The following is a 13,632-nucleotide window of genomic DNA, read 5'->3' on the forward strand; positions in this document are numbered from 1 at the left end:
TTCATTTATAGATATATTTATATTATATTAGATGCATTAAACCATAAAATTAGTTAATAACATTTGCTATTCAGCGAAAAAAATAAAAGCCATGCCAAATCTAATTATATCCTGCATTTAATGGGAGCTTAATCATCAAAACTTACATTTTAAACAAAATATGCATACAGCAAGAGAGAAGGCAAATATGATACACTGCCTCAGAGAACAAATCTTGAATCTTACTCTCTTACTGCAACAAACCATGCAAGACAGAAATTCATGTCTTCTGCTACTAACAATGGAACAAATAGTTTTTACAGCTACAAACACTGAATTCAGCCAACACTGCAGACTAAAATTTCAAGCTCTTTAGATACCCCTGAATGATTAACTTATGGTACTGGTACTACTGAAGGGGCACCATCTCTACATTTTGGTAGGGCAGATGGATTTCTTTTAATTTTCTTGCCAAGAACTGTTCCAATACCAGAATATCTTTAACAGTTTAAGGAAGATTGCAAGTATTTCACTGTATTCATACCTGTTCATCGTAACCGTCAATTTTCACAGGAGTAAACTGGTCCAGGTTGTACTGTGCAAATGCACTACAAGAGAAAAAACCAACAAAACCTGCATCAAGCACAATCTTTTTCCTCAGTCGCAGTTAAGGGATATAAATAATAGCTAAAATTCTGGGCAATGATGCATTAAAAAATTCTATTAATGCTTTACCTAGCAGGCCAAAATTCTTGGAATCGTTTTAGTGATTGCATTACAGATTCCAACTGCCACTACACAAAAATTTACATTCAGAAGTAACCTGATGTAAACAAACACCTAAGCTTTATAGTAACCCACAGAAACTGGAGCAGCAGATGAAGTTTAAATTCCACAGGGACCCAAGCTACTAAGCCACATATCACCACTCTTACAGAAGAAAGTAATTTTGGCATGAAGTACAGTGGCATAATGTTCTGACACAGAAGTAGGGTGTAAGGATGCAGTATCTTACAGAAGTTCAAGTAACATCTACCATGAAACAGAAAATGAAGTTGCGCTAATCATTAGGATACAGTACAGATCTCTCCTCTGCTAAGAATTTAATCTTGATCAAAGATGCCCAACACACACAATAGGGTTTTACTTGCCAAGCACACATCTTTAAATGAACTGCTTACTGATTATGCAAGTCCTACTGAAAAAAACATCTTGCTTTTATGCAACTGAGTATGTGACAGCTGGTACTTACTGGGCTGCTCCTTCCCTGAGAAGATTGTCATTATTAAGCAGCAACCGAACATCTGAAAGGAGTATTTACAACACATAAGTACAATTAACTCAGAAACTTGTTTCAGTCACATAACAAGTATCAACAGACTGTACAAAACAACAAAACACCCCCCACTCCATACCCACAGAAATTACTAGTTAGGAAATTTATTGCATCATATTTTATAATTTTCACTAAATAAAATTGAAATAAAAATATAGAAATGGATCTCTTCCAAGACAATCTGGCAAAGAGATTTAAGCTGTATTCTACAGGCTCTGGCAATCTGTCAGTCTAGTTTATTGAAAAGCTCTGAATGAGAACAGCACAGAATTCCACCAAGTTTCCTTTAGAATGTATATTACCAACTCCCTCACCCTATATTATTGTTACTGTTTTCTGATGACACTGATATGGTATGCATTGAACTTACTGGGTTTTAAGCCCTACCATTTTTAGTCTCATTCCTAAATAACATTTACTAGGCAGAAGATTATACACCATCATAGCATTTTTTCTACCATGATACAAGAAACATATGAATACAGAATAAAGTCAATACTGTCCTCAAAATTACTTAATATTTATTGTGCAGCAAATTTTTTATTTACATACTTGACTTTACCAGATGCTGTTTGAATACAATTTAATTTATTACTCATGAACTAACCAATCATTAGTCTTGCCAGAACATATTAAACCTCTTTTAAATATTTCCAAGGTATCATTCAAGTGAAAAGTAAAAAAAATCTGGAACATATTTAAGGTATTTTCTTCTTTATAAAACAAACAAGCAAACCCTCCTGAAATAAACCAAATTCCCCCACCCAAACCAAAACACAAAATACCCCAAAGGAAAAAAACCACCTCACATACTCAAAAAACCCCACACAAACCCAACTAACCAAGTGCACAATTTTCGAATTGGAATTAAAAGCTTTCTCTGTCTATTTAAGAATGCAGCCTAAATCCCATTGAACATTGGTCAGGCATTTGTGATCAAATGTTCATTATGTGTTTTCAACCACATGGTACTCTGGTATTGAGCAGGTAGTTGCATAACAATGAAGCATAACAATGAAGTCTATAAGCAGTACTACTCTAAGAAATTTTAATAATCTTCAGAAAGCTGAGCTAGTAAGCTGCTCACTTCAAAAATTAACTAATCTTAAATAATAATCAGCTGGCCACAGTTTAACGAAGAACAAGGTACTTATAAAAGCATTGCATTCTTTAATAAACTTAAGCTCTCTCCAGTCTGACACTCACTACAGGCTTAGTATACCAAATTCATGTTTTACTTAAATAGCTTCAGAAACATTCGTAATCCACAACTATAAAGCCTGACTTTTTATACTATATCTTTGCCCAAATATCTTTATGACAGACAAAACCACATTTTTTTAACAAATACCATCTTAGGTAAAGTTCAGACAACAATAGTTGAAAGAAGCTTATTTTAAGTTTCCTATCAGTTTACCAATACACTCAGTAAAATGGAGTGTGCTCAGAATTTAAAGGTTAGAAATATTTGGAGAAGGTTAATAGTCTTTCTACAACTGGCACTAGGCAGCAGTCTTTTGTGCATTCAAGGTTAAGTATTTGTAATGATATTCCTTCTTAAAAAAAAGGGACCAGTTTAATTTCTGCTAGTTCAATTTTTGTTGAAAAATATAATTGTCTATCAAAAATGAAAAATAAGAGTATCTGTTTTCTAAACAGAAACCCTTGCAGTTGTTAATTCATGACTCATTCAAAACAAAGCTCATTCTCACATCACAAAGAAAAGTAGTTCATCCCTTGTTTTGCATTTAAACTTCAAGCTTTCTTGTGACTGCAAAGCTTATCTTGCCCAGCTACAAAACCAGCCCTTATAGCAAGGGAGCTGCTTCAATACAAGCTACTTGAAATTCAGGAGAATAATCAGCAACGCAATTTTGGATATAGAGACCTTAAATAAAAGGGCAGAGCAGACAGATACTCACCATTGAACACCTCATTGAATTCCCCAGGAGGAGCATGAATTATGAATTTTGCTGCTATACGCACCTTAAATACAAAAACAATCATGTGGTTGTATATACTTGCATTCATTCATATTCAAAGCAGTTATGCATTTAGGAGTTTTAACAGCCAGACACGAAATTGTACAACTCCCACTGTTTCACATATTTGTTCACATATTTCAACTACGTGGTCTTTATCACACCACAACAAGTTCCATCTCTTTAAACAGAATAGAGATTATATGTGATGGAAGCAGATGGTGAAATTGAGTCATTCATGTTTTCTTTTACTGTCAAACAGATGAGTATAACAAATAAGATTAACAATATATTCACAATCTACGTCAGCTTTCAGTCCAGAGTGCCTGGGAATCAATACAGAATCCAAGAGAGCCAAAACCCATGATGAAGATGCATTTGATCTTCAAAGATTCTCTTCCAATTTTACTACATATCATATGGTTCTGTACTTTCCAAAAGGTCCACACTGACAGATTAAACTTAAAAACACTGCATAGACACTAAAGCTCATAATTTCACTAAATCTAGTAATTTTACTAAGCAGGTAATTTCACCTGCATCTACCTAAGACCGTTTGGTACCACAGTACCAGCAGATAAAGCTTACAGAAACCTTTGAGATCTTAATTAGTAATTAATGGCCTTCAGCCACAGCTTCTTGCAGAGCCAACAGGGCATAAGCCAGTATTTTCACTGAAAGTATGCACACCTGCCCTGGCTTTCTCTCTTCTGCTTGCACAAGCCCTTGTACAACAGCACAATGAGCAAAATGAGGAAAGTTATTGCTCTTTCTTTCCAGACCAGGTCCCTGAGCTGGTTAGCTACACTGCTGCAGACAAACGTCCTTACAAAAAACCCACAAAAATACTTTCTAAGTGTGAAACAACTTTTAAACTTCTCCACTAAATGGCATTCTTACTTGCAGAATGTGACTTAATGGACACACTTTGATTTATTCTTTTTCCCTCTTGCATTGTTAAAGGCACCCATTATAAAAACTAACAAACTAAATACTGGTTCCCTAACTTAACCTGGCAAAAGTTCTTATCCTTTACAGTTATCCAAGTCCACCAGACACTTAAAGCTCTCTTGCATCCTCGATATGGTGTTGCTATTCAAATACAGGATACTACTTGAAACAGAGTTTCCCTTTCCAACACCTTATATCATGTATCTCTGGAGTGAAGAGCTGGAAAATTCAGCGCCCGGGAGCACTGTTTGAAATTAAGGTGTTTGAGAAGCATACATTTCATTACAAATGTCTAAAAATAACCTAAGAATGCATTAGATTTATACATTTCTTTGTATTTAAAACTACTAAAGAACTGCCTGAGCATGCTAGAGCTCTTGAACTGACAAGAAAATAGCTTTTACAACTGAGGGTAGCAATACAGCCAGTGTTTGGGCCCCTGCTTCTTGACAGGGCACAAATCTCAGACAAGGGTCTCCAGGAGAGGTGGTTCAAGTTAAAGTGTCCTGGGAGAGCACTCAGCTGCCTGATTAGCAATGCTGAACCCTCATGAGATCCCATGTGACCAGCCCAGGCAGCCTTCAGGTCACTAACAGAACATGACCATTCAGAGCTGGATAATGAAAATGGAAAAGTTGTCAGTTTCCAACTTTCTAACCTAAATGTTGCACTTTGCACTGCAGACAGCCTTTGTCTGCTACCTCAAATGCCTACCATCAGAACTCCTCTTTCCATGTAAACATGAATTTGCATTACTCTGAGATAAATGCCACAGAGTTCACTCTCTTCCAAAGAGACAAAGAGGCAAGAGGACTTTTATGGCTACTTATTAAAGCAACTTGGATTGTCTCCTTCAAATTAAAAGAATGTAAATCTTATCCACGTTATCAATATTATCTGAGTCACCAATCCCCACATTCCTCTACCTCTTGCTGAAGTCAAGGCACTGTACTCAACTCAATGCTCAAGCCAAAGTAATATAAAAATGTGAAACAAAGCTAACCTACAGTATTATTAAAGCGCTTATGAAGGACAAGAGCAAGAAGGACAAGACAGGCTCCAAGGTTCTATCACCACCACATTTTATCAAACGACCAATTGTGCTGGTTTTGGCTGGGGCAGAACTAATACTCATAACAGTTGCTGGTAGAGGCCTGTGTTTTGGATTTGTGCTGAACACAGTGCTTGCTGATCATAGCTGTTCGTGTTGCTGCTGAGGAGGGCTTACACAGAGCCAAGGCCTTTCTGCTTTTCATACTGACACATTGGTAAGGAAGCTGGGGGTGCATGAGAGGTTGGGAGGAGACAGCCATGACAGGTGACCCCAAGGGATATTCCACACCATATCAAATCATGCTTATTATATAAAGTGGGAGAAGAAGGAGGGAGGGTAGAGATTTTGGAATGATGCCATTTGACTTCCAAAGTCACCATTACATGTGATGGGGCTCTGTTCTCCTCGAGATGGCCGAACAGCTGCCTGCCCATGGGAAACAGTGAATTAATTCCCTCTTTAGCTTTGCTTGCATACATACCTTTTGCTTTCCTTCTTAAACTGTCTTTATCTTAACCCATGAGTTTTCCCACTTTTACCTTTCCAATTCTCTCCCTGATCACACTGGTGGGGCAGTGATTGAGTGGCTGTGTGGGGCTTGGTGGCTTGCCTGGGGTTAAACCATGACACCAATTAATAGGGTCATGGATCAGCCCTGAAAAGCAAGTATTTAGTTGTGTGATTTCAGCATGACTATCACTGGGCTGACTCCCAGCTCAAGATGAAGGAACAGCATTTCTTTATTCCTTGACTTCAGGTGAACAGGACTGCTTACCCCTGCCAAGGCTAGGTTAGCTCTGGGCAAGCAGAGAAACAAGATTTATAGACATTTGGAACAGGTTCATCAGTTTTGGGCAGGCAGCAACTATAGAAGCAAAATTAAACAAAACAGGGGTGCCCAAACTGCACCCTGAATGGCCACATAATTTAAACTAGTAACACCTGTAAGGTGAGACATTAAGTCTATAAGAAAACTGGGCCATTACCTCATTTTCAGCTGTTTTGGTAATATAAATCTGGTTTTGCTTATTTTCTTCACTATCAGTAAGAACTATTCTTATCAGTCAGATTAGCTACACTATAAGTAATATTAATTCAAAAGCATTCAGATGTAACAGATGTCCTCATGACAGACCAACCTAGACATTACTTTTTACAAACATTTTACAAGTAAATTGAATTTCTCACTGATAGCTTTTTGTGTGAAAATTCATCATAGATGAAATGTTTTATAGAACAGATAAACAATCATGCAAATTTGCAATGAATATCTCATCAAGTGTAAAGTATATACATGTTTACAAAAGCAAAAAAGTCCAACATGCTTTCAGAAGTTGAGAGTGTGTCAGCTATGATACTCTGTATTTTGCTTACCTGCCTTTGTGAAGCCAATTTAAAAGTAATCCACTTTCCTCCAGCAGCTAAACGGAATTAATTTCTCTGTGATGAGTATCTGATAAAGCCATTATTTCCCCAATTAATACATACAGGAAGCCCATATAAAAGAATCAAGTCTAGTAGTCTCACTTGACACATTAGAAATGAAAAGCAGTTACAGATTTATTGCCACTGATTTTTTCCAGAAATACATGCTCTAATGGAGGCTTCTGTTTTTCAAACCCAGACCAATACTGAAGGATAAATGAATGTACTTCCATGAACTTCTACAAGATGAAGATCTCCCCCTTTTGGCAGCAAAAAGCCTCAACTATCTAACGTGGGTACACAATTAAAACAATATAAAATATTATGTTCATGGCAACTAAAAAAAGATATATTAAAAATGCACATAACCTGTAATACAAAGTGACAGGCAAAAAACTAAACTGCTCTTAAGACAGAGATAGGAAGTTGTATCTGCTGAAAATAGTTTAAAGAAAGCCAATCAGGTGCATTACAACTGCAACCAATGCTGATTGTTCAATGCATCGAGACTTCTAAAAATTGATTTGGCTGACAAAACCTTTTTCCATTCAAGAGAAATGCACCTTTACACATAGTACAAGAAACTTATATGTGTATCAGTAAGTAACAAAAAATTGTTACAGTTGAGTCTTCCTTTAGAAAACTCATAAAATACCTAAAGTTTCTCCACTTATTACTGCAGTTACTCCTAAAACACTACCCAAAGTTTAAGACAGTATTTTATTGATGTAGATTTGATTTAGTTTTCAGCTTCAAGTATTCAGAATAGCAAGAAACTATAAACTTCAGACTTCACTAATCCAGAACATCTGATCACTAGTGGTTTACAAAAAAACCAGCTTTTACCACAAACCTGTGTAAGGAACCATGCGTTTTCTATATTAAATTTCTTGAATGCAAAAAAACCCCCATCTACACATGTTTTTATGAATTGTGTCTTTGTGCAGGTTTGAGCATTAATTTGGACAAATCATACAGAAGCTGACAGCAAGTTTAAAAAAAAAAGTATAAAAAAGACTTCTGAAACACTGAGAAGAGAAGCATTCCCCACTGCAGCCACACTCTTTATCCAGTTTCACATTTATACCACTCACAATCTTGCTTAAATTGAAGTTTTCTCTCAGTAGGTAAGAGCTAACAAGATTTACTTTCAGAATTCAAGTGAAGCCAAGTGCTACCTATCACATCAATTAAAAGTTTATCAAACCTACAAGCTTACTGATTTTATACACTATTTGTAAAAATTCATACCGAGAAGCCTAGCAAAAGAGAAAAGGACGGGATTGTTGTATGTGATGAATACAATTATTAGGCATTATGCCTAATTCCTTATTCTGTTAGGGATTAAAACAATTGATCTATTAACAAACTCCTACACTCAGTTACAGCAATATTTGCAGTTTTCAGACTACACAAGCAAAGAGCAATGTAGTAATATACAGAATGGTGGCAGTTATGCTAAATCTACTTTTTTTTCCATACTTCTGCCTTTATTTCACAATTTAATTTTTCTCAATGCATGATACCCATCAGGTACATAAGAGAAATCCTACTCCTCTATGTTTTCCAGCCTAAGCCATTCTGAAGTTAATTTAATTTTTAAGAAGTTATACATAGCGGCTTCAAGCGCCCCGAGCTCACTCTTCCTGTTCCTGCCACATGAGAAGAGACACTGGTTGGAGAAGCCCGACCCTGTGCGCTGTCTGTGCCTATATATGGTCAAGGAGAATGAATGTGCTCCCACTGCAGGGCTCCGCAGTGCCACTGTCAGCTCCGCCAAGGCAGCTCGCTCCTCGGACTCTGCTGAAGTGCATCTTTTAACAGTAGCAGACACATTACAACTCTCCCTCTTCCATTTTTCTTTTCCCCTTTTAACTCGACTGAAAGACAGTTATTTCACAGTTTTGTTTGCTAGGCAGGCACCCTGACAGCTCACTCCTTCAATCAACATCCATGCTGCACAGAAAAAACATGCTGATAAGCAGGATACTGTGAAACCATATACTCAGCCTTACTCTTTCCTATACATTTCTGATTTCAAATTCAGAAATTCAGCTGTGAAATCTTTGCAGCAGGGAGACCCACCCCTTCCTCTACAGTCCTAACAGGTTAAAGTTCACTGCACAACAGCAATAAAAATGAAATAGTGAAATAGATACTACAAGCCCTTTTTACCTAAGAAATTGCATGAAAATTTGGGAGAGGGGGAAAAGAGAGGGTGTGCAAAAGATTCCCACAATCATTTTCACTCAAAGACAACTTTGTTGCTAATCACAGGGGAATAAAAAGAGCTTTCCAAAGTTACTTTTATCACTGTTACAGCAGGCTCAAAGCATTGTACATTATGCATTTATATGTTCTGGATTCCTGAGGGTACCCTTGTTATCTTATAACACACAATAAATCTCCTACTCACAGAAACCTGTGTTTGGCAAAAAAAAAAGATGATGAGATATCACATCCAGAAGGGAGCTCCAGGAACAGTAGAGACTAGAGAGCTCTGTTCTCAGTCATGCCTTCTGTGTAGTTCTTGTTAAAAACCTGTCTGCAACTAAACAAATGGCTTGTCATGACTCACTTAAGTATTTACAGGTAGCTACAGGGTTTTCTCACAATTAGCTCATAGTCACATCAATATTAACACAGCCATCAGTTAAATGAAGCAAGTTTGAATTCTCTCAAGATCTGTAGGTCACACTCAAAATAAGGGATACAGTTTGTACGCACTGGAGTGACACTGGACATAATAACATCTAGTTTTATTTAGTTCTGAGATTGAATCAAACTTGTGATTTAAGTTCAGCTTGAGCTGTACCATTATTTTTCAATATGCACCTTTGTTGTTCCTTATAAAGCAAAACTGCTTTGACATCTACCACTCAAAATGAATTTTGCATTGACATGTATTACACATAAAGGAACACAGTCTAAGGTTCAAATACTTGGAGGATACAATGCTTGATGCTGTATCCAAACGTCAACATAGTTTTTGACTTTGTAAACCCATCAGTGTTTAAAGAAAATGTAACTAGCTTCCCCTTTGGATAGCTAGATATTTGGTAGTACTGGGCTCCAATTGTTCATTAAATCTTTAGGTTAGATACTTCCCAGGATGTTACACCAGTATTTTTACAAACTCCTATGAATCATCAGTGCTCATCTATTTCTGTGAGCATTCAGACAAGCAAATTGATTTAGCTAAAGAATAGCGTTAGAAGGTGGAAAGACGATAACAATGAATATAGCTAAAAAAGAGCTTTAAATAATTATTATTGCTTCCTGCTACTGACAGTTTAGTGAGGCAAAAAAGCCTTCAAACAGCTGGACAAGCTCCAAGAACAAAAATGTGAGAAAGGAATTACCCCATGTCAGCAGCAAACTGCCTTCACAGCATCTCATGAAACCTCACCATACCCACTGGTATAGCTTCAAACAGCAAAACAGCATCCGAAAACACCCATCATCTCACACAAACATGGAACAAAGGCAGTGGCTCTGGTAGAGAGGGAATGAATATAAATGTAGCACTGCAACTGCCTTCCTACCAAGCTCAACTGAAAATTCTCTGCAGTATCCAATTCACTTCTGCTTCTAGAAGAGCTAAGGAAAAAACCCTGTAAAAATGTGGTTCTGTGGCACAGGAAAGGAGGGGCACATTCCATACCTATGGCCTTGACTGAACAGACATTTCCTTAATTGTAATGCCTAAAGCTACATTGCATCTGGAGAACATGTGTTTTCCTCAATTATTTTTAATACACAAGTATTTGTGTATTAAACCAGCCCTTCATAGTGCTGCAAAAAGTAAATCTTACACAGCATGTGATAAATTAGCAGCATTCTTTCTACCTAATGACCTGACTTCAATAATGAGATTTATTTTCACAAAAATAACCACTCTGAAAGGTGGTGGATGCTTCACTGTAGGACTTTTCAGCAGAAGGGTATCTAAATATAAAAGTCTACATCTTAAAATCACTTTGCACATCACATCATATTAAGAAGATTAAAAAAAAACCAAACTCAAACTCAGGCCTTCTGAAAGTCACTGCATCAGACACAGATAGCAAAAAAGAATATGAAAGCAAAGGATGTTATTTGAGTAACACACAGGACTAACCAGAAAAAAAAAAGACATGATAAAAGATAAATCTCCCCCATGTTATTCTGTAGGGAATATAAAATTGGAAACCTTTTATTATATATATATTTATACATGGCTATTTATGTATATATTGTATAATGCATATATTTATATATAACTATTTCTAATTATATATATATATATATACACACAATTGCAGCTGAGCAACTGTACTTAAGCTGATGGATCAGATAGACAACAGATAAGCAGCATAAAAAATTATTTCCTTGCAGAAGTCATTCACTAAAAACTAAAAAAGTAGTAAAATTTTACATTTCATGAAAAGCAAAAGCACTAAATTTTATTTGAGAAGTAAATGGTATAAGAAATGTCTGACTAAGACCTCACAAAGAAAGAAACCAACAGCGTCATCTCCCACATCAAAACCCAAGATGCTCTGTAACAGGGACATCAACACACATGATTCTCAGTTGCAGCATCGAGGCCTCTCTTTCTCAGCAGTCTTTACAAAGTGGTATCCACTGTAAGCTAAAAAGCACTTGGATCATATTTGCAAAGTATTCTTCTGCTACAAAGCCCAAGTTTTTAAAGTGATTCTTCCTTCTACACCGAGATCATTTGTTATAATGAGACACTCCAAGGACACTAAGCCCAGATTCAATAGCAGTACTGAGAGAAAAAGAATGTAACAGAGCTTGCTCTATGGAAATGGACAGAATAAGGGACCACCCTAACTGTCATGTCTCCCCCTCCCAATTCCAGCATCTTACAATTCTCTAAGTTACCTATTCAAGGTTTTAATGCCTTCTATCAAGCTAAGAAAGTATTTGAAGTATTTTACATTTCAGAAGTTTTTTACTCAAGGATTAAAAAAGTAATTGCCGCACGCTCAAAAACCTGCTGTTGTTTCTCACTGAGCACTTTCAACTCCTTTACATCCCATTCCCAGAAACTGAAAATGAATAGTATACAGGGCTGCCTGTAAAAAATACATGGGTTTGCTAAAAAATGCAGCTAAAACCCTTTTCCTCTTCTTTTTTGACTCCAAAATTGAAACCAAGCAAAAACAGAATTTCACAGTAGAACTTGTAGGTTGAAGACTGTATTGGTAGGCAATAAAATCATATCTGTTATATCATAAAATAATGTCTCCAGTTTCATCTCTGTATTTGCCAATAACTTGTCCTATTACTCTATTTTTGCTTCAATTTGTTTCTCTTTATCTACTTGAGCCTTGAGGTTTCCTAGGTAGCAAGCTTCTGCAAGAAGTTTTGAGAGTACAAAGACTGCAAGAAGGGTCCTGAGGTGCCACTGCATTATGAATACTCCAGTACTCCTTAACATGGTAGAATTCATAATCCCCAAAGGGTACCAAATTTCTTCAAGCTAAGGAAAGAATATATAACCTGAAGTTTTAGAATTCACTGATCTTTTATTTATTATAACAGGTTTCATTTGTATTCATCATCAAACTTCAAGTTTCATTTGTCAAAAAGGCAAACAATTTTGATTTGCACAGTAACTTACTATGCAGGTACACAGTAAAAGACAAGCAGCACTGTACACAAGTTGCAACAATTGTAAAGTAGGATAAGTTTCTGACCGAGGGCTTAAACAAACATTGCAATACCTCACCCAGAGAGCTACTACAGTCTCTGTTCCTGGAGATACCCAAAACTCAAAGGGCAAGTCTCTAAGCAACCTTATCTAAGCTGGCCCATTTTGACTAACCAGCATTTGAGTTACCTTCAGAAACTTCTTCCAGCCAGTATGACTGCAGAAGCAAAGCAAGTTATTATTTGCAGTTACACATACAGTATATGATCACTTCTTCAGACAGTGTTTAACAGTTTCCCAAGAAAATGATTCAAAGTGACCTGTCCTTCAACCTCAATGGTATTGATGCATTTTTAGTCAAAAAACCCCAAACTAACTCAAGACAACATACTATCTTCACACACATTTTCAAGTATATCCTGACATGGCCATGAAAATCTTAAATCTTGGAAGGGCTCCAATATTCAAAATTACATGTCAGTCTGAAAAGCACTCCTAACTTCCTTGTTCTTATGAAAGAATTTCATCAAAATGTTATCAAGTACACTTGCAAGACTGAAAGTTTACTTTATAGATTACAGTGCAATTATACCCAGGAAAGGTTATTCAAATGCAGCTCCTACTCATCTACAGTCTCCAGTCTCACCTGACACAATTCTGAAAGTCAGAAGTCTAAATCCTTTCAAAATGAATGATGTAGAGCACAGGAATTGCTTTAACACATGTTAATTAGAAAAGTAACATTTTTTTTCTGTCAAAAATTCTGCTAATGCTTTCAAAGCAGTTTTAGGAAAGAAGTTTATATTTGCACTGAGAAAAGTACCTGAGCCTTTCACATTGATGGGCTTGCACATGTAAATGCAATCTGCTGTAAATGTATTATGCTCTAAAGACAACATTACAGGGAGAGATTCACTTTACTGGCACAGACTTTTCCTTCCAAAGCACCAACGTAAGAAATGAGTTTTTCTTAATCTGACAAAACTACACTGCAGAGTTTAGTTTAACTTTATTAGGTAAATTAGGTGTCAAAATCTACAAATTTAAGAAGTTACAAAGTTACCCAATGCACCAGGAAATACCTGGAAGCCATCCAGGCTCACTTACACAAATGGGACTACTTCCTCATTATAAGCGAAGTTTTCTTCTAATCACACTGTTAAACCCCATCTTTCCAAAAAGTGAAACTACTGAGATATAAACTTACTGAAAGAGGTGTAGTTCCTTTTTAAAAAAAATATGT

General features: G+C 36.5%; 1 protein-coding gene across 2 annotated transcripts in view; it reads right to left on the minus strand.

The window, feature by feature from the left end:
• Positions 1-13,632, minus strand: part of CAPZA2 (capping actin protein of muscle Z-line subunit alpha 2) — a gene marked incomplete at its 5' end in the record, with an annotated part of 32,245 nt that overhangs the window by 14,913 nt on the left and 3,700 nt on the right. Inside the window, 3 exons of one of the 2 annotated variants that reach the window (XM_084206551.1) lie at positions 524-587; positions 1,232-1,283; positions 3,238-3,301. In XM_084206551.1, coding sequence (XP_084062677.1) covers positions 524-587; positions 1,232-1,283; positions 3,238-3,301 — 180 coding nt within the window. Of the gene's footprint in view, positions 1-523; positions 588-1,231; positions 1,284-3,237; positions 3,347-13,632 lie in introns of those variants that run through there. The other variant, XM_084206550.1, reaches the window with a different exon arrangement.

This window comes from Fringilla coelebs (assembly GCF_963513975.1).
Source record: "Fringilla coelebs genome assembly, chromosome: 5".
NCBI classification, from domain to species: domain Eukaryota; kingdom Metazoa; phylum Chordata; class Aves; order Passeriformes; family Fringillidae; genus Fringilla; species Fringilla coelebs.